This window comes from Mobula hypostoma, chromosome 18 (genome assembly GCF_963921235.1).
Source record: "Mobula hypostoma chromosome 18, sMobHyp1.1, whole genome shotgun sequence".
Taxonomy (NCBI): domain Eukaryota; kingdom Metazoa; phylum Chordata; class Chondrichthyes; order Myliobatiformes; family Myliobatidae; genus Mobula; species Mobula hypostoma.
In genome coordinates this window covers 60,076,300-60,104,040 of record NC_086114.1, presented here as the reverse complement: position 1 = coordinate 60,104,040, position 27,741 = coordinate 60,076,300, and the positions used below count along the sequence as shown (strand labels likewise).

General features: G+C 48.9%; 1 protein-coding gene across 2 annotated transcripts in view; it reads left to right on the top strand.

Annotated features, from left to right (window-relative positions):
- The first annotated feature begins 1,375 nt into the window (after window positions 1–1,375).
- Window positions 1,376–27,741, top strand: part of anxa2a (annexin A2a) — a 31,531-nt gene continuing 5,165 nt past the window's right edge. Inside the window, exons 1-10 of one of the 2 annotated variants that reach the window (XM_063070967.1) lie at window positions 1,376–1,494; window positions 5,688–5,835; window positions 6,553–6,620; window positions 16,876–16,963; window positions 17,824–17,918; window positions 20,660–20,773; window positions 23,857–23,947; window positions 25,035–25,114; window positions 25,688–25,747; window positions 26,241–26,334. In XM_063070967.1, coding sequence (XP_062927037.1) covers window positions 6,570–6,620; window positions 16,876–16,963; window positions 17,824–17,918; window positions 20,660–20,773; window positions 23,857–23,947; window positions 25,035–25,114; window positions 25,688–25,747; window positions 26,241–26,334 — 673 coding nt within the window. In that variant the 5' untranslated portion in view covers window positions 1,376–1,494; window positions 5,688–5,835; window positions 6,553–6,569. The remainder of the gene's footprint in view (window positions 1,495–5,687; window positions 5,836–6,552; window positions 6,621–16,875; window positions 16,964–17,823; window positions 17,919–20,659; window positions 20,774–23,856; window positions 23,948–25,034; window positions 25,115–25,687; window positions 25,748–26,240; window positions 26,335–27,741) is intronic. The other variant, XM_063070966.1, reaches the window with a different exon arrangement.

Below are 27,741 nucleotides of genomic sequence, written 5' to 3'. Positions count from 1 at the left end.
GCTAGTGTTTCATTGTACCTGTACCTTATTGCACTTGTGCACTTAAACTCAACTTGAATTTCACAGGTTCACCACTCCCTGGGGAGAAGGAATTTCTCCTCATCTCAGTCTTAAACAGCTGACCCCCCCACCCCCCACCCCCCACCCCACAGCCATGGACCACGACGTCTGGCCCTGCTATCAGCCCCTGAGCCAGTGCAGCTCAGGCTGCCCAACAGTGCTGTAATGGAAACACCTTGCTGAACTGGCAGCTGCACCGTGGTGGAGAGCTGTGTAGTAACTACCATCGGGTGTGGGGAGGACGGGGTACCTTGTAGTTCAAGGAGCCAATCGACCTCGAGTAGACTGAGGAAACACTGGCCATGCGGCCAAGGATAATCTGCTGCAAGGCAATGGTTCCGGATGGGTGAGAGCTGTCTTCTGTTACCTCTTGTGATGGTGTGAATGGGCTATGGGGAGACGGCAGAGGCGATGACCAGCAGCGTTGTCACCCAGACTCAATAACCCGGGATAGATCCCGTCAGGTCCTGGGAAATAATGTTCTTCAAGAGCCGTAGCGCCTCCTCCTAGATAGCAAGGCGGCCAGCCAAGAATATGAGCGCATTCCTCCCCGATCTCCATGCTGCGGCACCATCTCCCCACCAGCTGCGGCAGTGTCTGTTGAGCCGCCGAACAGCACTGCCCTTCCCCGGGGTGTGGTGTTGTCTTAGATTAAACAGAAATTAGCAATTTGCATTTGGGTCGCGCCTTTCCTACTAAAACAAAGTACTTTTCAAGTACTTCTGAAATCCATTTTCTGCAGCCCACTTAGAGAGCTACAAGTATGGTGCACCCTGCCTAGGAAACTGAGATTTTGAATCTTGCAGGATTTAGAATACTACAAAATGGTTTTTTTTTAAATATTCCTCGCAATGATGACTCCCAGCCAAGGCTGAGACATGACAAGTTAACTTGCCACGGTACGCTGGTTGTGTCAAGAAAAGTTTCTATTTGATTGATTGCAGAGAGATAGCCTCGGCATTGTGGGTTCGGGGTTGGGAACACTGATTGTAGCGTCGAGGCTCAGATGAAGATTGAATGCCTTTCCTCTGCTGCCTGGGCAAACGTGTGGTTTGCAGGCGGGGAATCGGGCTGCAGCTTTGAGCGGCTGCCAGTGAAACACTTTCCTTTAGAACGGCGAGGCGTGTAAAAATCTGCAAATGGAACAGAATTTTATCAGGACTTCATCCCAAACTTAACTAAGCAGCTTCAGTCGGGCCGAGGTGGGTCAGGCGTGATTCACCGAAGAGATAGTTTGAAGTTTAGTCATTTTTCCTACGTTAGGGATTATTGTTTCGAAGGGTTCGTTGCTACAGACAGGGATGGGCTTAGAGAGGGGTGGGGATTCAGCAAGTGTTGATGTGGCCCTGTACAGCTAGTATTTAACAGCCACACCCGTGAGCGACATCGGAGTTTGGAACTGAGTTAGTGTCTGTTCTGTGGCTGAGCAATCGGGTAGGTGTGATTCCAATTCTTATTAAAAATATCCAAGATAGGTAGAGTAAAGGATAAAATCACTTCTAGAACACTATTGACTGATTATTATTGATTGCATTGATCAGAGTGAAATCTTAAATCCTCTGAAAAATAATAGATTTCGATTCATTCTGTGATTATAAAATCATATAACGTGTGAATAATTGTGTAAACTCTTCTGAGCCAAGTTATCCAGTTGGGGACGGGACAACGGTTATCCATCAACCAATGTTGCTGAACAGACTTCAGGAGTGCTTTATTTATTGATTGAAATATTTCGGCTTGTGTTAGTATGAAAGACCCTGCTTCAATCCAAGTTACTCATTTCTGTATAAAGAGATGGAAAGCCTGCCACACCCTAGGGAAAGAGCTGGACTGGTGCCAGCGGCGTTCAGCGGTTCAACAGGCAAAGTTGTAGAACAACACTTTTCGTATCTCGCCACAGTCTGCGCAAGGAGGGACTTTTGTCCGAACTCGGGGCTGTGATCACACGGAGTCTTGGAACCATTGATTCTCCTGCCTCACCGCCAGAAAGGTGAAGGATGAGAACATTTAGTGGCTTTTTGCAAGCTGTGAGCTGCTCCTTATTTCCCTTTGCCTTGCGGCAGTTAGCTACAGCGTGACCCGAGTTGATACAGCCCCTTTCAGCCGAGGGAAAACTGCTGGAAGTGTGAGATGATAAAGATGCGCTGAACTGTGGTGGAGAGAGTCAACAAGGGATGGGATAGGGCTTTGCTTTGGGACAGGCCCGAGATGGAGCACCCAAGGTATGAGTGTGGGCTTAAAGATGAATCTGGGAGAAGGGAGTGGGTGTGGGCAGCCAGAACCAGGGCCACTAAGGGCTAGGGGCCGGAGTCTTACAGAGGACAGCAGTTCTGAGAAGTTTGGAGATTTTGACAAGACGGGGGCACGTGGTAATGTTAAAAAATGGGTAGCAGAACTTCCACTGTTGTCCACAATCAGCTCAGAAGGTTAGGAAACATCCATGTGGTTGGAGCAATGGGCTTGATGGTTGGGGTGTGATATTGGAGGGGCAAGGCAAAGGGGAGTTCAAGTGGGCGTGGTGGTCCAGAGAAGGATAAGGTTATACCATATTTTACAGGCTGAGTTTGGATCTGGACAATGATTAGCAGCCAGAAATCCAAAGAGGTTTCCCAGTAATGGATACTTTGCATTTATCCAAGGCTTCACAGTTGCCATCCAGAAGCTGAGGAATGCTGAAACCAGTACTGATATAATGGGTAGGAGTTCAAACACGTATAAGAGCAGAAACTGTCCATGTTTCTTGTCATTCCTCGTGGTCCTCTCCCACTCTGATCTCCAAAACTTCACTAATATATGTACCTTGACACAAGATCAAGGTGTAAAGACCTTTGGTCTTAATAGTCATAGTCATAGTCATACTTTATTGATCCTGGCGGGAATTGGTTTAATTAATACTTCCTTTAACACATTGGTGGTTTGGTGGACAGAATTAGTGGATGGTAGTGGAGCGTTATATTTTCAGATTGGAGATCCGTGACCAGAGGTGGGCCATAGGGATCAGAGCCGGGTCCCTGTTGTTCGTCATCTATGTTAATGATTTAGATGAAAATGGATAGTTGGTTTATGGTTGACACCAGTATTGGTGGTGTGAAGACAGTGAAAAAGGTTGTTGTAGGATCCAGATTGTAGGGCAAAGAAAATGCAGATGGAATTTAAGTCAGACAAGTACAAAGAGATTCATTTTAGGAAGTTAAACCAGGGCAGGACGTATACAAAAAATGCAGGGCTCTGGTGAGTGTTGCAGAACAGAAGGACCTTGGGGTACAAGTACATAGTTCTCTGAAAGTGGTCGCACAAAATGCTGGAGGAACTCAGCAGGTCGGGCAGCATCCGTGGAAATGAACAGTCAACGTTTTGGGCCGAGACCCTTCGTCAGGACTGTGGAGGGAAGGGGCAGAGGCCCTATAAAGAAGGTGGGGGGAGGGTGGGAAGGAGAAGGCTGATAGGTTCCAGGTGAAAAACCAGTAAGGGGAAAGATCAAGAGGTGGGGGAGGGGAGGCAACACTTCACTTGTGAGTTTGTTGAGGTCATCTATGGCATCCGGTGTTCCCGGTGTGGCCTCCTCTACATCGGTGAAACCCGACGCAGATTGGGGGACTGCTTCGTCGAGCACCTCCGCTCTGTCCGCCACAACAGACAGGATCTCATATACCGTCTAGGTAGTCTCCAGCCCCTTGGTATGAACATAGAATTCTCCAACTTCCGGTAATTCCCTCCCCCTCCCTTTCTCTATCCCTATATCACTCTGCCCCCTCCCCCAGCTGCCTATCACCTCCCTCATGGTTCCACCTCCTTCTACTACCCATTGTGTTTTCCCCTATTCCTTCTTCACCTTTCCTGCCCGTCACCTCCCTGCCTCCCCTCCGCCACCCCTTTATCTTTCCCCTTACTGGTTTTTCACCTGGAACCTACCAGCCTTCTCCTTCCCACCCACCCCCACCTTCTTTGTAGAGCCTCTGCCCCTTCCCCCTACAGTCCTGACGAAGGGTTCCGGCCCGAAACATTGACTGTTTGTTTCCACGCATGCTGTCTGACCTGCTGAGTTCCTCCAGCGTTTTGTGTGTGTTGCTTTGACCTCAGCATCTGCAGAATATTTTGTGTCTCTGAAAGTGGTTTACAGGTAGACAGGGTGGTGGAGAAGGTGTTTGACACACTTTCATTCATGGGTCAAGATACTGAGTACAATAGTTGGAACATCAGGTGTGGCTTCAGTGAACTTTATAAAATCTTGAGGGACATAGATAAAGTCTTTTTCACAGGGTAGAGGAGTCTAACGCCAGATTAAGGTGAAAGGGGAAAGATTAAAAGCGGGCCTGAGCAGCAAGTTTCTCACGTAGAGGGTGGTGCATATGTGGAATGAGTTGCCAGAAAAGATGGTAGATGCAAGTACGTGTTTACACTTGGAAGGTTTATAAATGGAAGAGGTTTAGTGGGAGATGGGCCAAATGCAGGCAAATGGGTCATTTTGTTCAGTGGTTCCCTGCTGAATAGCGGCATCTGTCTGAAGACAACAGTAACTCTTGTACCCATTCTTTCCTGGGCTCTGGCTTCTGGCAGCATGACAGGTTGGCAGAGAGTTCTCTCCGCTAGTACATACCTGCACCTTTGGTTACTGAGCTGTTGGCCACTGGATCCAGTGGTGGCACTGCACGTAGGCAGAGGCTGGTGGGGCAGTCAGGTTCTGGTATCAATGTTACCACACTCCTAAAGCCGTATCATGGCAGTGCTCCGAGATTGTCAGAAGTCCTGTGTACATTCATCTTCCTCGTCATTACAGTGCAGAAAGAGGCCTTTCAGCCCGTCAAGTCTCTGCCAGGTCTCAACATTCTCGCCCATTCCATTTCCCCTGGTTATTTTACAGTAACCTATCCCCTCTCACATACATCAATTCCCCTTTGATTTTTCTTTGCCCCTCCTCTATACCCAGGGCAGTTTAGGGCTGGGAAGGTTAATCCGTACGTTTGGAATGTGGGAGGAAACCAGAGCATCCGGAGGAAACCCACACGGTCACAGGGAGAGTGTACAGACAGCACAGGAAGTCAGGATTGAATCGGGGTCTCTGGGGTTGTGGGACAGCTGCTTTACTGGCTGTGCTGCTGTCACAGCCAAAGTTTGTCAGTCAGTCACTCTGATTTGGACCTGGTTATGCGTTCCTTGGGCTCACAGCCCTGTAGGTACCATTGCTACACCCTCCTCTTCATCCTAAATCATCTGCCCCGTGGCTCAGACACCGCCAGTGGAGATAATCCTTTCTGTCCCTGAACTGGTCACGCCCCAAACTCAAGTTAACTTCCATCCGTGCCAGCAGGTATTCAAGACACTTCCTGTGTCGCTGCTCGATCTCTCTGCAGGTGAGAGTTAACTGGTGAGTTGAATGGTTGTTAAGACCAGCACATTGAAATGAGATAGCAGTGTCAATTGTGCAGACACATCACAGCTGATACCCAATTTACAGATTGCAGGAAATGCCGTCACAGGCTCAATTGAGTCTCCTACGCTGTAAAAACTGGAAGTGTGAAACAGATTTTTCACCCACTGTTCAATTCAGTTACCAGCACAACTTTAACTGAAGACAAAATTATTGAAACCCACCACATACTGATTCTGTCCTCTTTCTTTAAAAATAGCCCTCAGGCCTGGTTTTGACAGATTTGACTGGTGGATTATAGCTCAGCCGCGCAAAACACTGGAGGAACTCAGCAAGCCAGGCAGCATCCACGAAAGGAAATAACCAGTCAACGTTTTGGGCGAAGTCCCAAGTTCCTCCACCATTTTGTGAGTGTTACTGGAGATTTCCAGCATCTGCCCGATCTCCCATGTTTAGGAGTATGACTCAGACTGGCTTCTGCAAGGCAATTTATGACTGGATTCTCCGGGCCCTGGGTCCGTGTATGCTCTGGATGTCTGTGTCAGCAACAGTCAGAATTTTCAGCCGAAATGTTGCCATGGAGTTTGAGATATTTTTCCCTCACACACATTCCATTCTCCTTGTGTAATGGGGAGTGTTAACCAACTGGTTAGGCCTTGGCAAGTTTTAAACTGTTCCTTGACCATGAGTCAGTGTAAGTCTCCCTCCATCTTTCATGAACTTTCTAACCCAGTTCAGAAAGGATTGTCTCTGTCCCACTGATTCTACAAGCCCAGTGGATGTCACTGCTGTCTAAACTGTCCACAGCTCCAGCATTGCAGCTGCACACATGAGGCAGTTTGCCCAGAGAGCAGTTGGCCAATTTCACAACGAACAGCTCAGCATCCTGCCCACTGTTGCCGGGAGTGTGAATCATTCTTTCCTCACAAGTTCTTTGTGAGAGGGAGGAGTGTTTGGCAGCAAACTGTCTCATTCTAACAGCATGGGTGAGGGAGGGCAGTGAATCAACAGTGTGGGGCCGAGGTACCAGTGGGGAAATCAGTGCTTCCTGCTCTGAATATTTAAACTATTGCAAAACCCACTGCCTTGATTCTTTTAATATTCCTTTTTCTTCTCTGCCCTAGTTTGTTCTGAAAGGAAAATGGCGAAGATCCAGGATTTATTGTCTGAAGTGCTTCTGGCTGGTGATGAGGTGCGTACTACTCTATGGAAGGGACAGCACAGAAAATGCGGGTCAGGCTGCATCTATGGAGCAGAATGAATGGGCAACATTCATCAGGACTGGACGGGAAGAGGGCAGAGGCCAGATTAAAATCAGCAAGGACCATGACTTGGCAGGTGCTAGGCGAATCCAGGGGAGGAGAGAAAGTAAGTAGGTGGGGGCGGGAAGTGGGAATAATGTGAGAATCTCAGAGCTGATATGTGGAAGGGATAAGGGCTAAGGAAGATTGAATCTGGTAGGAGACCATTGAATAAAGGGAAGGAAGCGAGGAACAGAAGGGAGGAAGGTGTGGATGGTGGGCAGGCCATGAGGGCTGTGAGGGGAAACGGAAGGGGTGAAGGAGCTGGAGGAATACAGAAAACAAAGGAGTAGGGAAGCAGAGGAGAGTAGTTACTGAAAGTCAGAGAAATCAATGTCATATAGAAGACACGTTGAAGGGTCTTGGCCTAAATCATCATCGGTTCATTCCTGGCCAAAAAGCTGTCTGACCAGCCGAGTTCCTCCAGCATTTTGTGTTCCTCCTGCAGAATTACTTGTGTTTTCAGTCTGTGAAGGGAGTTGGGTTTGAGCCAAGGTTTGAGGCAAGGTCTGGGCTGAGTTGGGGTGTTGGTCTTCCTGACCTGTGGATTCAGTTTAGGGCTGGGCCTTACTTTGGGCCCAAGTTAGACTCTGATAATGGGGCTTTTGTGTGTAGACAAGGCCGAAGAGGAGGCTATTCTCTGAGCAGAGCTTTGGGTTGATTGTGGATTGTCAGTCCACAGCATGACTTTAGGCTGTGAGTGTGGCCTTTCGTGGATGTGTCCCTGGTGTGGCGTGACTCAGTGGTAGGAGATCACTCTGGCAAATGCTTTGGCCTCTAGTTGGACCTCGAATAATCAGCAGGGCCTCAATTATCCAAGGACTTGAGGTTATGCCCAAGCATGTACACTGTGATATTAACCACATGAGCATGCCTGCTCCTCTGAAATCTGGTGTTTCTGTGCAAGGCTCTGGTGGGAAACACCAGGATTGACATCTGGGCCTCTGGAGCCTAGGTCAGGGGTCAAAGTTCATGGTTTGGGGTTTCAGGGAGACTGACTATTCAAAGGTTCTGTAACAATGACACTTACTTGTGGTATTTATTGCTAATAGAACAGTCTATGATAATAGATAGATAGATAGATATACTTTATTGATCCTGAGGGAAATTGGGTTTCGTTACAGCCGCACCAACCAAGAATAGAGCATAAATATAGCAATACTAAAACCACAAACAATCAAACAACAAAATGCAAACTATGCCAGATGGAAAATAAGTCCAGGACCAGCCTATTGGCTCAGGGTGTCTGACCCTCCACGGGAGGAGCTGCAAGTTCGATGGCCACAGGCAGGAACGACCTCCCAGTGTTGTATCTCGGTGGAATGTGGCCGAAGTCCAACAGTAAAAAGTTCAATATCCGGTCTACAAACACGTTCCTCGATCATACTATGACCCAAATTGCACCATCCGTTGTTAATCAGAACAGTAAGCACCCAACTCCTTTACGCTTACCACTCTCAGTGCACTTCCGGTCAGCCAGAACGGTCTGGAAGCCCTCCATGGAGAAGTTTTGATCGGGTATGTCCTCGTGCAGCCCCTTTCCAGTGTAACACATAACACCGCACTCCCGAAATATTCTCTGATGCCTGGTTAGTGCCGTGAACTCGTCCATTTTATTACCCACCGAACTCCTCTTCTCCATAAGTCTCTGTTGTCTCGACCCGGTCCTCTTTCCTCGACTTTGTGATCCCCCTCTGCATCCTCTGTGTGTTTTCCTCCAGATTTCAGCAGGGGTGTCCGCCGCTCTGCTCGCTAAACCGGTCGGCATAAGGTCAATCAGCTGGTCCCTGGAATACACAATGCTACCATGCTTCTGTCCCGCTAATGAGACGTGTCCGAATGTAACTATTTCCAGCGCTAAAAACCCAAATAAAGCTCTCTCTACCAGCATGTTAGAGAGGGTGCAGCTTCGATGTGTTACTGTGGAAAAAAAAAACGAAACATAACGTAAGTTAAAAAGTAAGAATACTGGTCTGAAATGGCTGTAACAGGCTGCCTGCACGACCGGTGCATGCGCACTAATAATCAATATGCCACTTCACAGAGCCAATTGCAGAGTAAGTGGAGGCCTAGATTTCAGTCTCCACACCCATGACCTGTTCCACTCCTCCTTCTCCACATCCGTGACATTACACTCCTCCTTCTCCACATCCGTGACATTACACTCCTCCTTCTCCACATCCGTGACCTGTTCCACTCCTCCTTCTCCACATCCGTGACATTACACTCCTCCTTCTCCACCTCCGTGACATTACACTCCTCCTTCTCCACATCCGTGACATTCCACTCCTCCTTCTCCACATCCGTGACCTGTTCCACTCCTCCTTCTCCACATCCGTGACATTCCACTCCTCCTTCTCCACATCCGTGACCTGTTCCACTCCTCCTTCTCCACATCCGTGACCTGTTCCACTCCTCCTTCTCCACATCCGTGACATTACACTCCTCCTTCTCCACATCCGTGACATTACACTCCTCCTTCTCCACATCCGTGACCTGTTCCACTCCTCCTTCTCCACATCCGTGACATTACACTCCTCCTTCTCCACATCCGTGACCTGTTCCACTCCTCCTTCTCCACATCCGTGACCTGTTCCACTCCTCCGTCTCCACATCCGTGACCTGTTCCACTCCTCCTTCTCCACATCCGTGACCTGTTCCACTCCTCCTTCTCCACATCCGTGACATTACACTCCTCCTTCTCCACATCCGTGACATTCCACTCCTCCTTCTCCACATCCGTGACATTCCACTCCTCCTTCTCCACATCCGTGACCTGTTCCACTCCTCCTTCTCCACATCCGTGACCTGTTCCACTCCTCCTTCTCCACATCCGTGACATTACACTCCTCCTTCTCCACATCCGTGACATTACACTCCTCCTTCTCCACATCCGTGACCTGTTCCACTCCTCCTTCTCCACATCCGTGACCTGTTCCACTCCTCCTTCTCCACATCCGTGACCTGTTCCACTCCTCCTTCTCCACATCCGTGACATTACACTCCTCCTTCTCCACATCCGTGACCTGTTCCACTCCTCCTTCTCCACATCCGTGACATTACACTCCTCCTTCTCCACATCCGTGACCTGATTCCACTCCTCCTTCTCCACATCCGTGACCTGTTCCACTCCTCCTTCTCCACATCCGTGACATTACACTCCTCCTTCTCCACATCCGTGACCTGTTCCACTCCTCCTTCTCCACATCCGTGACCTGTTCCACTCCTCCTTCTCCACATCCGTGACATTACACTCCTCCTTCTCCACATCCGTGACCTGTTCCACTCCTCCTTCTCCACATCCGTGACATTACACTCCTCCTTCTCCACATCCGTGACATTACACTCCTCCTTCTCCACATCCGTGACCTGTTCCACTCCTCCGTCTCCACATCCGTGACCTGTTCCACTCCTCCTTCTCCACATCCGTGACCTGTTCCACTCCTCCGTCTCCACATCCGTGACATTACACTCCTCCTTCTCCACATCCGTGACATTACACTCCTCCTTCTCCACATCCATGACCTGTTCCACTCCTCCGTCTCCACATCCGTGACATTACACTCCTCCTTCTCCACATCCGTGACCTGTTCCACTCCTCCTTCTCCACATCCGTGACCTGTTCCACTCCTCCTTCTCCACATCTTTTCCAAGCACCAAGATCCTGGAGTCATACAGCACGAGTACTGGCACTTCAGCCCAAGCTGCTCTTCAGTTTCCTATCTAATCTCTCCTCCCTCACTTTAAACCTGTGCCCTCTGGTTCTTGATTCCCCAACCCTGAGCGCATTCACCCTACCTGTGATACTCATGACCCTGTTCACCTCTATAAGGTCACCCATCAGTTTCCTACACTCCAGAGAAGGTATTCCCAGCATGTTTAAGATGACGTGCACAATATTTTGGGGCCCAGGTGCTGACCACTTTCTACTGGCTGTTCTCAGCCAGTGAATTCCGAATATGATCCAAAGATCAGGCATGACATTGTCACTCCAGCACTGGTTTTCCCTTCAAACGCTTAATAGGTTTCTCTTCATCCAGATCCCAGGGTATAGGTTTCAGGAGTTCTCTCTGCATCTCCTTGCATCTGTTAACCTGGATGTGACGCCCTGTGCCATCACAGGGAGCACATGCGAACTCCACACAGACATCAGTCAAGGCCAAGATTGAACCCGGGTCTCTGGAGGTTTGAGACAGTGACTCTACCCACTGCCTCACGGTGGGGAAACCATTTCAAAACTCCTCTCTGACCCACTTAATCAATCAAAGTCATCCAGGAGATCATTCTCTCCCCGAGTCCCCTTCACTGCCTCTGACAAATTTACAATCACGTTGCGCTGTCCCCGCCCCATCGTGTGGTACCAGCTAACCAACATGAAGGCTGATCAACATCTAACCTGAAGGGTTCCTGCGAAACATTTCCCACTGAACAATACTAGAGTCTGTTCCTGGGGACTAGCACCCCCTGGCAAACAGGGAAAACGAGGGCAAGAGCAGGGAGATCAGCCCCTGAGTTGTTCTCAGTATCTAAACGCGATCGGGCCTCCCACCTCTTGAAACTGTGACCCTGATCCTCTACAGCCTATGAAATCAGCTCGCTTTCTCTGAGGTTGTTAAGAAGGCATATGGTGTGTTGGCCTTCATCAACTGTGGGATTGAGTTCAAGAACCATGAGGTAATGTTACAGCTATATAAGACCTCAGTTAGACCCTACCTGGAGTACTGTGTTCAGTTCTGGTCACCTCACTACAGGAAGGATGTGGAAACCATAGAAAGGGTGCAGAAGAGATTTACGAGGATGTTGCCTGGACTGGAGAGCATGCCTTATGAGAATAGGTTGAGTGAACTTGACCTTTTCTCCTTGGAGCGATGGAGGATGAGAGGTGACCTGATAGAGGTGTATAAGATTGTAGAGGATTTAATTATGTGGATAACCAGAGGCTTTCTTCCAGGGGTGAAATGGCTACCATGAGAGGGGATAGTTTTAAGGCGCTTGGAAGTAGGTACAGAGGGGATGTCAGGGGGTAGGTTTTTCACACAGAGAGTGGTGGGTGTGTGGAATGCACTGCCAGCGATGGTGGTGGAGGCGGTTACAATAGGGTCTTTTAAGAGACTCTTAGATAGGTACATGGAGCTTAGAAAAATAGAGGGCTATGCGGTAGGGAAATTCTAGGCAGCTTCTAGAGTAGGTTACATGGTCGGCACAACATTGTGGGCCGAAGGGCCTGTAATGTGCTGTAGTTCTATGTTTAGCTTTGTTCTCAATTTGTCAGCCTGCAGTCCTGCACCGTGGTGACACCGCCTTTATCTGTGTGTTGACTTTGGATCTGGTTCAATCACCAACCCACAGTGGGAGCGATGACGAAAAGGAGTTTCCTGGATACTTGCATACACAGCTCACAAACAGACCATTTCAGTGTTGGAAGCAGTCAAGTTCAAGATTAATAGTCATTCAGCCACACATGAATACCCATGAATACAGCCAAACAAAATAGCGTTCCCTCGGGGCGAAGGTGCAAAGCACAATACCAACAGTCACAATACACACAGCACAGGCCACATATAGCACATATAGATAATCAGTAAAGTAGAGTCACACGGAGAAATAGAGTCCGAGTCTCTAAGTCCATGAATGTTACCGCAATCTGCAGCCGAACACAATGCAGTTTGTCCTCTGCCATGCAAAGACAAACTCCAGCTTGGATGCCACCCCACACTGCTCTGGCACTCTGGCAGAGCGCCAGGCTCCCATGCCTGCCCCGAGGTGACTGCAAACAGGTGACACTCCGCTTGAGGCCTAGTCCCTGCTACGACTGAGGCCACGCAGCTCCCCCGCCGTCTGCCAATAAACTAATGAATCGGACTTGCAGCGTACCCTGCCACCTACGTCCAATGGGATCAGAAGAAGTGTGACTGAGATGATCACTTGCACACTTCCTTTGCGCACCATGCCTCTCGGTTGCAGCCAGCGTCACGGTCTGCACCAAGTCCAGCTCCTTCAGTTTCTCTGCCAGTGAGTAACTCGCTGATGGGGTCGACCTGCAATACTTCCAATTCTTAATGTCCAGCAGGGTCTTGCAATCGTGAAACTACGGTTAAAGTAGATAACAACTCCTTTGGTTGACCCCGTAGAAGCCGCTGTGTCTGAGTGTGCTGCCATCTTACCAAGGATTCCTGCTTCACACTCTGCTGAGGCACTTTGGAAAAGTAAAGCACAATACTGGCCTCTCTCGCAGGAGGTTTCCACTCCGTTTAGCTGCGGGAAGTGTGTCCTGTGCCAGTCACACATACTCGAATGGTCAATGAGAACACAGAAGGACTCCAGTGTTTGGTCTATCTTTGTTTTCAGGACCACACCCTTCTTTTCATGAGATTTTACACTTGGAATAGAAATCAAATTTCTGCAGCCTAACCTGGATTCATTTTGGATTCAGCCCATCTCCAGTTCCCCACCTTTTCACCTCCGTCAGTTGGGGAATTGGGAATGTTCACCCAAAATTAAAGGCTTTCATCACACTTGCTGCCTTGCTTGAGTTCTGTATCATAGGACAGGTCAGCAATCAGTACCCGTCCCTCACCCACAGTCTCCCCACAATGACAGACCTTAACCCTTAACGACGCAGTTCCATTCTCCCGCTCGCCCCATCCTCACACCAGAGGTTCCAGGCCGTCTTTCCTTGCCCTTGATCTCTGGGGAGTCCTCCCACCGCAGGTAATGGGGCTTTCAATCTCATCTGTTCCATTTCCATTTCTTTGGCTCTCACCCCCTCCTTCCAACCAGAACAATATCGAGGCTGCTCAGCACTTCACTTTCCACCCAACCAGTTTCCACATTCCACAGACTCTGCCTCGAGGATATGTGTTTCTCCTCTCCTTCCCACTCCACATTTCATAGAACATAAAAATCTCCAGCACATTACAGGCCCTTCGGCCCACAACGTTGTGCCAAACATGTAACCTACTCTAGAGACTGCCTAGAATTCCCCGACCGCATAGCCCTCTATTTTTCTAACCTCCATGTACCTATCTGAGAGTCTCTTAAAAGACCCTATTGTATTTCGAAGAGACTGTTCGCTCTGCAAATTGCTGGTACACTCCCCCACCTCCCTTCCCATGTGGCTCCACGAGACGCAGCCCCTCCCCTTCGCCTTCTCCCTTTCTGCCTTTCATAATTTTATAAACTTCTATCAGGTCTCCTCTCAGACTCTGCCACCCTAGAGAAAACAACCCAAGCCCGTGCAGCCTCTTGTCAGAGAACATGCACTCTAATCAAACAGGCAGAGGCTAAAGAGCAAAGCTCCAAAGATTAGGTATCCCACAAAAAATGGTGGCTACGGCCCAGTTCATCAGGAGTAAAGCCCTCCCCACCATTGAGCACATCTGCGCTAAAAGCTGTTGCAGGAAGGAAGCATCCAACATCAGGGATCCCCGATACCCCCAGGACATGCTCTCTTCTCACTGCTGCCATCAGGAAGAAGGTACAGGAGCCTCAGGACTCACATCACCAGCTTCAGGAAATGTTGTTACTCCTTAACCATCAGGCTCTTGAACCAAAGGGGATAGCTTCACTCAACTTCCTTTGTCCCATCATTGAAATATTCCCACAGCAGGATAATGAACTTCAACATTAAGTTGCTCTTCTTCGAAATGGTCATTACGTTGAACATTTGTGGCACAGGTGTTACATGTTGTATACCTGCCCGCTATTAAATGTTGCTCAGGCCTCTTTCTGTGCAGACAGGGTCTGCTTCGCTTGCCGAGAAGATAGAAATGGAACTGAACATGGTGCAGTTGCCAGCAAACATCCTGCTTCTGTCCTGGTAGTGAAGGCAAGGTGGTTGCTGCAGCAGCAGCTAAAAAAAGTTGGAGTTCGGACACAGTTCCAGGGACACCTGTGAGTGATATGTCGGGACTTCGATCACTGGCAGCTGCCCTCCAGTGTACAAAACATGGCTTCAGCCACTGGAGTGATTTCTCCTCAATGTGCTTCAATTTCAGTGTCACTGGGGCTCCTTGATGTCACTGTTGGTTCCCAAGTTGCCCTGATGTCAAGGGCAGCCACTCTCACTCCGCCACTGGAATCCAGCTCTTTGCTCCACGTTTTGATGAGGTGCAGAACTGAGCTGTTTTGATGAAACTCAGCCTGGGAATTGGTGGTGGGAATTAATCTGAAGTTTAATCTTCAGCATGTTGCTGTGAAACCACCCCACCCCCCAAAAAAGGAATTACCTAAATATTCTAAAATTTAATTTCAACATTTCTTCGACCTGTGAGATGTGTTGGACATGGGGACAAAGTTGTCTGGTGAGAACTCTGATTGATGTAGTGGATGAGCGAGGAGAGGTGCAGAGGAAAGGAAAATGACGGACAAATCAGGTGACCAATGATACGAATACATCAGCTCACCCATGGCAGGAGTATGGAACCTAATTACTGCTGTTTTGATGTGGAGCCAAAGTCATTCAGTGCACATATGCCATTAGGATTCTCCCAATGACTCTACCTTCCACAGATATTGTGGGACCCTGGCAGTCAAGCTGTGGCTGGGTGGGGTCCCATTGCATCCTTTGATTCAGTCTGGGTCCATTAATTTGTGTCCTTTCCCACCACATGGGCAATCAGGAACATGCCGTCAACTTGGCATTGACCTCCATTTCCATCTGCTAATAAGCGTTGGGATGGAGAGTGAGCCTCGGGAACAGAATCAATGGGGCGTGAGTATTCGCATGCCGTGGTCTTTCTTGGAAGTTGACGTAGCAAGGTTGGGAGATGCTGTTGATGCTGGACACTGCAGCCACAATGTGCCAGTAGTAGAGGGGTGAGATGTTTGGGATGGGATTCCTGGCTAGCCAGCTGCTTTGTTCTGGATGGTGCCAAGCTTCTGGAGAGACCTTAGTGCAGCAGTCATCCAGACAAAGGGAGAATATCTCATCACACTGTTGACTTGTGCCTTCTAAAAGGTGGAAAGATTTGTGGCATTTGGAGATGAGTCACTCACTATAGAAAAACCCCAGGTTGGGGTAACTGTGAGTATGCGGGTAAAGAGTGAGTTTTAGGTTTTAATAGGGGGAATCATCAATATTGAACATGGGAGAGAAAAGTTTGCAAGTTTGAGAGTGGAGCAGAGAGGATTGAGCTTTGGAAATGTGGATGGAATATCTGGAATGAGGGTTGGGGTCGGTGATTCAGGAGTCCCACAAAGTCCTGTGGTAGCTCATCCCTGGGCTGTGAGGGCATAGTCTGAGGCATAATGTTTCCTGTGCCACACGGAGAAGGGTGAACCCTGATGAAGTGGCTCTCCTGCACTGTAGGGGTGCGATTTCCTTCTGTTCTGGGGTTTGCCTGGTGGTCTGAGTGGCCGAGAGTTTTGGAGTTAAGGTTTCCCAAGTAGTTTGGGGATTCCCCCATGTTCTAGGGTTTCTAGGGTTTATGGTTCCCTGGTGGTCAGGGGACTCTCTCATGGTCTGGGGTTGGGGTTTCCCTGGTGGTCGGGAGATTTCCCCCATGATCTGATGTTCGCGTTTTCCTGATGGTCTGGTGATTCTCCCATGCTCTGGAGTTGGGGTTTCCTGATGGTCTGGTGATTCTCCCATGCTCGGGAGTTGGGGTTTTCTGATGGTCTGGTGATTCCCCCATGCTCTGGTGTTGGGGTTTCCTGATGGTCTGGTGATTTCCCCATGCTCTGGAGTTGGAGTTTCCTGATAGTCTGGTGATTCCCCCATGCTCTGGAGTTGGGGTTTCCTGATAGTCTGGTGATTTCCCTATGCTCTGGAGTTGGGGTTTTCCTGATGGTCTGGTGATTCCCCCATCCTCTGGAGTTGGGGTTTCCCTGGTTGTCTGGTGATTCCCTATGTTTTAGGGTTGAAGTTTCCCTATGTTCTAGGGTTTATGGTTCCCTGCTAGTGTGGGGATTCCCCTACGATCTGGACTTGTGGATTCCCTGGTGGTCTGGGGATTTCCCCATGTTTCGGGGTTGAAGTTTCCTTTGGTTATCTGAGGACTCCATTGTGGTCTGGGGTTTATAGTTCCTTGGTGGTCTGAGGAATCCCCCGTGCTTTGGGATTAAGGGTAGTCTGGGGATTCCCCGGTGGTCTGGGGTTGGGTCAGGACACTGCGGTTGGAGGTGACCTCCCATCTTCTCTTCCAGGTTGCTAGTGGAGCCACAGTGAAGCCGTCTGCTAACTTCAACGCCGATAATGATGCTGTAATGCTGATTCGTGCAGTTGAAACCAAAGGTAGGCTGGTGTTTCTCGGTCAAATCACGTGTATTCTTCTGGGAGCTTGTCGGCGACAAAGCTACTGCTTCTGTTCCGCTGTTGAGTAAAGCGCCTCCAGGTCCACCTGGGGCCCGCTCAGCATCAGCAGGGTGCCACACAACTCCTCAGAGGCTAGATCCCCACAGTCCTGGATGATCCCCTTTGTTCTCAACGTTCCTGTTCGATCCTGACATATCTGGCTGATATCCGCATTGCTAGTGAGGACGTTCTGGCCAGTTGATGCCATTCAGCCGGTGCCTGAAGGCACCGTGTTTCCCACGTCAGCACCCAATGTCACTCTGTAAGTAATGACTCAGTAGAGCTGGGTGATCCTGAGAACCCAAGTCGGTATAAACAGATCCACAGGCCAGAAGTGTATGGATAGTCACATCCAGTCCCCACTGAACACAATCAAATACAACCCCAGTCTCTATGGACATCACACAGCCCTGTACTATGCAGTTCGAATTCAATCAGAATCAAGTTTATTACACTATCTGAAATGACATGAAGTTGGTTGCTTTGTGGCAGCAGTACAGAACAATGATGTCCTGTGAAGGTAGGTGGATGATCTCCCTCTACACAGACATGGTACAGCACTGTGCACACAAACTGCTCTGTACTGATCAACTCAGAGATAACACTGGTCAGCTTTCAGCCTCCCCAGATCAGCCGAGGTTGTGTATCAGCAGAGTACTCCACAACTCGATGCCCATTCCCACCTCCACAGATGCGAGAACGACGCAGCTCTGTGCCGTGGATGTTGATCTGTTAAATGCTGTTTGTGCAGACTGCACACGCGTGTGCCTGAAAGCTGTAATGGGCTGTCCTTGTTTCAGGCATTGACGAGCACACCATCATTGACATACTGACCCAGAGGAGCAATGCACAGAGGCAGGATATCGCCTTCGCCTTCGAAAAGAGAGCAAAGAAGGTGAGTGGCCTCCTGTGCGCTTACCGAAGTGGACGTGGCAGGGTATAGATGCTGGCAGGAAGGTGTGAGACCATTGCAGACAGGGTGGGATCGCAGGAGCTGAGGGAGTGGGGCAGGACACACCTGTTACCAGGGGTGCAGTGCTAGCCCGAGCGCGTCCCGCATATCTTTAAGAAAAGAGCCAAAATAAACAAGCTAGTTAATTAGGTGCCAGCCAAGGTGATTTGAGTATCTCAGATACTGCTGATCTCCTGGGATTTTTACTCACAACAGACTCCGGAGTTTACAAAGAATGGTACCAAAAACAAAAAAAAATCCAGCGAGTGGCTATTCTGTGAGTGAAAACATCTTGTTAAATCCACTCGCTGGATGTTTTTTTTTGTTTTTGGTACCATTCTTTGTAAACTCCAGAGTCTGTTGTGAGTAAAAATCCCAGGAGATCAGCAGTTTCTGAGATACTCAAATCACCCTGGGCGGCACCTAATTAATTAGCTTGTTTATTTCGTTTTATTTCTTAAAGATGTGCTGGACGCGCCCCGGCTAGCTCTGAACCACTGCCTGTTACTAGCTGAACAAACCCCATCACTGACAGTCAGCACTTCGCCTGTTACTAGCTGAACAAACCCCATCACTGACAGTCAGCATTTCGCCTGTTACTGGCTGAACAAACCCCATCACTGACAGTCAGCACTTCGCCTGTTACTAGCTGAACAAACCCCATCACTGACAGTCAGCACTTCGCCTGTTACTAGCTGAACAAACCCCATCACTGACAGTCAGCACTTCGCCTGTTACTGGCTGAACAAACCCCATCACTGACAGTCAGCACTTCGCCTGTTACTGACTGTACCAACACCATTACTGATGGTCAGCTTGCCGCCTGTTAGTCTGTACTATTCAACGATGGTCAGCTTTCCGCCTGTCACTGACTGTGGCCCTCTACACTACAGGAAAGGAAAGGTGAGAAGCTGGGAATTGTGGCTGAGGCAGGAACTGAAGCAACCCTGCTCCGTCTGTGTGTGGTGGGGTCTCTCAGGTAGGGTGGGTGAAGGACAGTAGGGCGTGCGGAGGCTTGAGTACGAGAAGGAACGCACAGATCCATCACGTGGAGGGGCCTCTTTCTGCCCACAGACTACAACTGTACTGCTGTAACCAAGAGCCAGATTACCTGTGACGGGTTACTGCAGCTTCCTGGTCACCAGATCCGAGAGGATCCCAGCGAAGGCAGCAGACACATACTGTGCACAGCGACACCCCACCCTGTCTGCCCACACTATGCAACACTCTGGTTAATGTGATGTCACACCTTGGGTAATGTGATGTCACACAGTGAAGCTCTGATGTCACATGCCAGGGACGACATGTTGCCACACTCTGGAGCTGTGATGTTCCACACCAGGGCCCCGGTGACAACTGGCGCTGGTTACCAAAGACCCAGGTACTGGCAGGGACAGTCAACTGGCTGACTGGCAGGCAGCAACGAGTGAGAATAAAGTGGCCTTTCTGGTGGGCTGCTGGTGACTAGTGGCGTACCACAAGGGTTAGTGTTGGGACCACCTCTTTTCACGTTATATGTCAACGATTTGGGTGATGGAATCGACAGCTTTGTGAACCAGTTTGAAGGCGATACAAAGATAGGTAGAGGGTCAGGTAGTGTTGAGGAAGCAGGGAGTTTGCAGAAGGACATAGACAGATTGGGAGAATGGGCAAAGAAGTGGCTGATGGAATATGGTGTCGGGATGTGTACGGTCATGCACTTTAGTAGAAGGAAGAAAGGTGAAGACTATTTTCTGAACAGGGTGACAAATCAAAATCAGAAGTGCAAAGGGAATTGTGAGTTCTTGTGCAGGATTCCCTAAAGGTCAACTTGAGTCAGTGGTGAGGAAGGCAAATGCAATGTTAGCATTCATTTCAAGAGGACTAGACTATAAAGGCAAGGATGTGATGCTGAGGCTTTATAAGGCATTATTCAGACTGCACTTGGAATATTGTGCGGAGTTTTGAGCCCCTTATCTAAGAAAGAAGTGCTGGTGTTGGAGATGGCCAAGAGGAGGCTCACGAGAATAATTTTGGGAATAAAAGGATTAACATTTTAGGAGCGTTTTGTGGCTCTGGACCTGTACTCATTGGCGTTTAGAAGAATGAGGGGGAATCTCGTTGAAGCCTATTGAATATTGAAAGGCCCAAATAGAGTGGATATGGAGAAGATATTTCCTGTAGTGGGGGAGTCTAGGACCAGAGGGCACAGCCTCAGAATAGAGGGATATCCATTTAGAACAGAGATGAGGAGGAATTTCTTTCGCCAGTGTGTGGTGAATCTGGGGAATTCCTTGCCACCGATGAAGGCCGTCACTGGGTATATTTGAAGCAGAAATTGATAGGTTCTTGATGAATAAGGGTGTCAAAGGTTACAGGAGGAAGGCAGCAGAATGGGGTTAATGAATAAGGGATAATAAATCAGCCATGATGGAAGGGTGGAGCAGACTTAATGTGCCAAATGGCCTAATTCTGCTCCTATGGTCTTATGGACAACGTGATGTCACAACCTGAGTGACGTGATGTCACACCTTGAATATTGTGATGTCACACCCCAGGTGAAGTGTGTCACACCCGGGGGGGGGGGGGTGATGGTGCACCCTGGGAGTGAAGTGACGTCATGCCCCGGGGCGTTCAGTAGTGAGCTGCAAGTCTTGGTACTGATGCTGGACACTGACCATGGGATGTCCTTTGTTTCTCTGCAGAAGCTGGAGGATGTTCTGAATGGGGCCCTCAAGGACCCACTGAAGGCCGTCATCCTCGGTCTGATGAAAACGCCAGCCATGTATGACGCTGTGGAGATGAAGAAAGCGGTGAAGGTGAGAATGGATCAGGGTGACGGGTTCACCCCTGTGCAGTCCCCATGTTGCCATTCACTTGCTGAGCCATAAGTACCCATGTGGAACAAGGTGCTCTGGTCTGGGCCTAAGCCTGGGAGGGTGGAAGAACCAGCTTCATTAACGCCAGAGCGTTCAGATTACATGGACAATAATCCTGCACTTCTGGTGCTTCCCACTGTGCTTCAAGGTCAACAGAGCTGACCTTGGGGATTCATACACTGCTGTGACGTTAAAACAATTGTAAAACATTATACACACACACACATATATAAACACACGTATACACATGCACACTAACTATTAAACATACATAAAACACCTGTATATATACACACCCACAAACACACATTCACCTGAACACACACATACTCGCCAACATATGAACACTTACTTGTATATACCACCAGTATATACACAGTCACACACACACACACACACACAGATAATTACATGTGAGTACACACACTCTTTTCCACAAACTTGTACATGTACCCACCCACAGACATATCCTTTTGCTCGTGCATACACAGTAAGAGCACAACAGACACTCATGTAGTCAGACTCGCCGATCCCTGGCCCTTTGCTTGTCCTGTACAGGAATCTGTACCAGGACCTGTCCTTACCCAGTGACGTTGATTGGAGGATTGGGCACAGCGAAAGGTGACCTTATTGAATATCTCCCCAGGAGGTGAATTACTGAGGGTGAGGGAAGTGTGTGGTGACTCTCTGCCCTCCTCAACACCTCTGAGACCAGTTGGCATCTGTGGAGATACCTCTTTAACAGTGCTCTCCCAGACTAACTGAGGCCCCAGTTACCTCTTGCTGTGCGGGTCTCCTGCTTACCTGCCAGCCCCTGACTCTCAGAAGAGATGTCCTGTCCCCTGTTCTGTAGAGGGTGAGCTGACCAGGACACAGAAAGGCTCAGGACTGTGCTCAGAGCTTCCCGGAGGGAGTTAGCATTCCTTCTGTTACCTGGGAACCTCCGCTTCATAACCGCACAGAGCATAGATGGAGAGGGTGGAACAACACAGAGGTCCTGCCTAACCTTCACAAGCCACAGCACACCCCCCACCCCCACCGTCACCCACCTCAGCCCCCACCATCACCCCCCACCTCCACCGTCACCCACCTCAGCTCCCATTGTGGGAGAGTCTATAGCTACCACAGTGTCCTTATGGGTCACTCCGAAAACCAGGGAACAGGATACCATAAGACCACGTGACGTAGGTACAGAATTAGGCCATTCAGCCCATCAAGCTTGTTCTGCCATTCGATACTGGCTGATTTATTTTCCCCTCTCAACCCTCTTCTCCCACCTCCTCCCCGTAACCTTTGACACCCTTACTAATCAAGAACCTATCAACCTCCACTTTAAATATACCCAATGATTTGGCCTCCTCAGTCATCTGTCGCACAGACTCACTGCCCTTTGGCAGAAGAAATTCCTTCTCATCTCTGTTCAAAGGGACGTCCTTCTATTCTGAGGCAGTACCCTTTGCTGCTTGCCTCCCACTATCGGAAACAGCCTCTCCACGTCCACTTTATCCAGGCCTTTCAATATTTGGTAGCTTTCAATGAGATCCCCCACCCTCATTCTTCTAAACTGCAGTGAGAACAGACCCAAATGCTCCTCACACATTAACCCTTTTATTCCCCAGATCACTTTTGTGTGGATTCAAAAGTATTCTAACTTGAACTTGTGAACCTCCTCTGGACTTTTTCCAATGCCAGCACATCCTTTCTTGGGTGTGGGACCCAAAGCTGTTCACAATATTGCAAATGTGGTCTGACCAATTCCTCATAAAGACTGAGCATTGCATCTTTGAGCGGAAGTGAGTCAGCCGGGATCCTGAGAAGGCGTGTGAGAGAGGTTTAGTACAGGCAGCCCGGGCATTTGCAGTGACACAGCTCTGATCTGCCATCTGCTGGCCTTTAGCTGTGACTGCAGGAGGTTGGTTTGGTTTGAACAGGATTTTTAGCAGGAGCAAAGTATCACAGATGCTGGGAATGTGAAATGAAATGAGGGAGAACGCTCAGTGCGTACAAATGAAGTTTGTCGGCATGGAGAGGCACCTCTCACAGGAGTTGCAGGAGTTCCTCAGGACAGTGGCGAGAACCAGCTTTTGTCAGCTGCTTCATCGGTCACTTTCCTTCTGTCATGAGGTCGGAAGTGTGGACGCTCACCGGTTACGCTTGCAGTTCCTCAGCAGATGACGCAGCCCACGTCTGCGTGCAGGAAGATCCAGGCAGCATTCAAGGCACGGCACTGCCAGACAATGATCACCTCCAGCAGGTGAAAATAACCCACTTACCTGAGCATTAACCCCAGGATTCACCATTGACCAGAAATTCACTGGTTCAGGCTACGCGAGCAGGTTGGAGATCTTGCGATGGGTGACTCACCTACTGACACTTCCTGGCACAGGTCGGGAATGAGATGCAGCACTTTCCATTTGCCCCGAGGAGGGTAGCTCCAGTCACACTGGGGCTGGACACCTGCTTGATTGTCACTCCCACTCTCCACTGTTAGGACACACTGGGTGAAGTGTGTACCGTTTACCAGTGACACAAGTTACTCCGGCAGCGCTGCCCAGACCTGTAAGCATGGAACACCACCACATGCAGGTTCCCCTCCAAGCCGTGCAGCACCCTGATTTGGAAATACCTCACTGGTACTTCGACGTCACTGGGTCCAAATCCAGGAACTCGCTCCCTGAGAGCAGAGGAGGACATTTCACCGACAGATCCTCATGGGCATGTCAAGGATGGGCCATAAACGCAGGCTTAGACAGCCACACCAAAATCATGAGAGTGAGTTAAAAGCTCAGAGGCAAGTATGGAGAGAGAAAGAGGGCAAAAGTGTCCACCAATTCTGATGAAAGGTCATCAACCTGAGACGTTAGCTTAATTCTCTCTCCACGGGTGCTGCTTGACCTGATGAGTGCTTCCTGCATTTTCTGTTTGGTAACTGTTGTAGTCTCTGCTCAAAATGTTTTATGGTGTACTTCTGATAACTTATGATTTTTCTTTCAAAAGTGATCCTTAAGATGTATTGTTGACAGGGGCTGGGAACAAATGAAGCCACTCTGATTGAGATACTGTGTTCTCGTTCAAACAAGGAGATCGAGGAGATGAACAAGGCTTACCAAGAAGGTGAATAAAGGGGCGGGGGCGGCGGCGGGGGAATGCTGAGCAAACATAGGAGAATTCTCTGTCTATTGCAGTAATTGTTGAATTATAGGACAGGAAGTTTTGACAGATGTGACAGGTGTATGATCCAGATGATCTTGAGGGATTAACGTTAACATCATCCTCAGCAGCCTATGCCCATGGTAGCATTGTGTTATGGACTCACAGCATCTAAACAGGCCCTTCAGTCCAATGTCCATGCCAAATGTGCTGTTCAGAGAGATAATCCCATCTGCCTATGCTTGGCCCATAACCATCTAAACTTCCCCTATCCAGGTAGTTATCTAGATGGCTTTTAAATGTGTCCACCTCAACCACTATTTTTGGCAGGTCTTTCTAAATTCACACCACCCTATGCGTGAAGAAGTTGCCCCCTCATGTCCTGTTCAAACTGATATCCCGCGGGTAGAACCCAAACACCCATCTTGGACATTCAGCGACATGACCCCCAGTATCAACATTGTGGGGAAGGTCACCATTGTTCCAAACCAGGATGTCCTTTGCATGTACAGTGCCCAGAAGAGAATGCAGGATTTGGAGTGCAATGGATCTTCATACTACTCCACCATCACGCTCACATTTTGGAATTGCAGAGAGATTGAGACTGAGGGGCAGGTATATAACCTTGGTGGGACGGTGAATAGGTTCGGTCTGGAGATGTTGTAAATGAGTTAACACCACTTCATGTAGCTTCATAATGTGATACAGCCCAGATAATGAAGTCGCGCTGAGTTCATTGTCATGTGGTGAGATACAGGTACAATGAAAAGCTTGTAGTACAGACACATCGGTTCAGACAACACCCAGAACAGAACACCAGGCAGTGATGAGGGTAAAATGGACCATACACAACTAGACACTGGTACAAAAAAAAAATCAGTGACACGTCTGCGTTGGCAAAAAGAGGTCCATCGTGTTCCATTGCTGGGGTAGGGTTAGAGTTGTGCCAATCGGTTCAGGAACCTGATGGTTGTATGAAGGTGGTGCCTGAACAGGGTGGTGTGGGATTTCAGGCTTCTAGCCCAACTAACCATATTACAAATCTTTACAGTTAACAAGAAAAACATGGTAAATGATATCAACGACGACACTTCAGGAGATTTCAGTAAGCTTCTGTGTGCTTTGGCCAAGGTAACTTCCTACATTTATTAAACCTGAGTTGTGTATTCCTGCTCCCTGTCTGTTAAGCTCATCAGTGAGGTATAGAACTGAAAGCTCTGTAACGTGGATATTGGGAGGAACGTAATCATGTAGTCATAGCTAGCAGACTTAGAGAGATTGGTAAGTAACTGGGGATATTTGGCAGTGTGTTGCAGGAATAGGCATCCGTAGGAAGAGTGTGAGGGCCCATCAGAATTAGGGCCAGATTCTTTGGGCACGTACTCCACCTTGTACCCTGACACATTCCTCAGCCTCGGCAAATTCCCACCAAATCCACCTTGCTGATCACACAGGAGAGAAGGAGAAAGAGAATGATTCAAGAACTGGAGCCACAGGCAGGCAGGGCAGGAAAAGCAACAGAGAGGGGAATTGAAGTGAGCTGCATGGGAGGAAGAGGGGGGAACAGTTGTCCCGAGGGGGAGGGTGGAGCGAGTCTCACAGAGCTGAGTGTGACAGAGGTTTACTTCAGCGTCCTGCTTCTGGTCGTACACTGTATGGTTGTGTCTACCAATTAGTGACTCAGCTTCTCCTTCTTGCCCATAGGGTACCCGTCCAGAACCATCCAATGTGGAGGATCACGAACTGATTGACTCCGACGCTAAGGTAGGTGTCGGGCATGAGTCCTGCTTACTGACACCGATCAACACTGGCATAGTTACCTGCGATGTTCTGTGTTGGAAATGGTTTCGATCTGGGTCACCATCCATGAGGATTTAGTGCATCTTGTTATGAAGCCTGGTGTCAAGTTTCTTGGGGTTTTAATGCAAAGTGTCCAAGGATTTTGTCTGATCTCCATTGTCAGAGGGGTTTAGCCACTTGTCTTGTGGAGTTCATGCCCAGTGCAAGGGGTGATCTCCATCCTACCAACGGATCGAGAAGGTTGACTGCACACCCTCAGAGTCCAACAACCCCAGTCAGATTTGGGTGAGTTGGTGGTCATTCCATCAGCTATCTCCAATGGCTCTGACCTGGTGCGGACACACTTAACCCTGTCCTGCAATGAAGACCACAAGCACTGGTTGGGGATGGGCATCAGAGGCCTGTGGGGGTGTGCGAAACCACTCTCCAATCACCCCTCTCATGTTTGACTCTGCAGGTACTCAATGAAGCTACAAAGCAAAAGAAAGGAATGGACACTGCAAAGTGGATCAGCATATTGACCGAGAGGAATATTCCCCACTTGAGGAAAGGTAACAGGGCCACTCGCAGGTGGCCTCTGCATCGTATGAAGAGAGAAGGCTGGAAACACTCAGCAGTGCAGGCAGCCTCTGTGGAGAGGAACTGAAGAAATAGACACTGCAGGAACAGACAGACAGGATAGGAACAGACAGGTTCTGCAGGAACATATGGACGCTGTGGAAACAGACAGACTGACTCAGTAGAAACAGACCGACAGATACTGTTCTCTGCAGACGCAAGCCCCAATATTGATGAAGCTTGCATAATGCCTGGATTAGAACCATCTTCTCAAGAGGACAGGAGTAGGAATGCAAGGATCCATCTGAGGCTGAGATACAGAGGGTTGCTGCTGGTGGAGTGTGAGGAGCTCCCAGCTACCAAACCAGCAGAAAGACAATCTGAGATTACTGCTCGATAGTCCATATATCTGTGTAGAGTAGAGTGAAAGGAAAGCCCAGCTCAGAGAGGAGCAGTGTGAAGTGGTTTCAGTTCACGGGGCACTGGCACCAGCTCTGGGCAGAGAGGCAGCACTTCAGATCTGGTAGTTTTCACTCAGTGTAGGCTGGGCTGGAGTTGCTGTGAATTGAATAAGTGGACAATAGATTGGCTTTTAAACAAAGTAGCTGGGGAGAGGTTGGGATTCAGGTAAGGGAATGTTTAAGAGTTTAAGGGTATTGATGAACGGTGTGACAAAAGTTGGCAAAACTGCAAGAGGTCAAAGTAGGGAAAATGGTAAAAGACATTGGTATTGGAATCATTAGTATCTGGACCAGCTGGATAAGTGGGCTGAGGAATGGCAAATGCAGTTTAATAGTGATAGGTGCTCGGTGTTGTATTTTGAAAATTCAAACCAGGGTAAGATCTACACACAAACTGCAGGGCCTTGGGAGCGTTGTAGAACAGAGCAGATTAAAGTTCAGTATGTAGCTCCCTGAAAGTGGAGTTACAAATAGACAGGGTGAGAGATTCTATCACAATTGTACAAGATGCTGGTCAGACAGCAGTTGGAGTATTGTGTTCAGTTTTGTTCACGGTGCTATAGGAAGGATGTTTTTAAACTAGAAATGGTGCAGAAAGGATTTACAAGGATATTTCAGGGACTCAAAAGACTGAGTCATAGGAAGAGATTGGACAGGCTAGGGCATTTTTCCTTGGAGTGTAGGAGAATGAGGAGTATTTTTATGGAAGTATATAAAATCATGAGGGCCATAGACAGGATGAATGCACCCAGTCTTTTTCCCTGGGTTGGGGAATCGGGAATTAGAAAGCACAGATTGAAGAGAGAGGGGAGAGGTTGAAGAGGAACTTGAGGGGTAATTTTACTACAAGGAGGGTGGTTCACCGATGGAATGAGCTGCCAGGGGAAGTGGTTGACACAGGTACGTTAACAACATTTAAAAGATAGTTGGACAGCTACA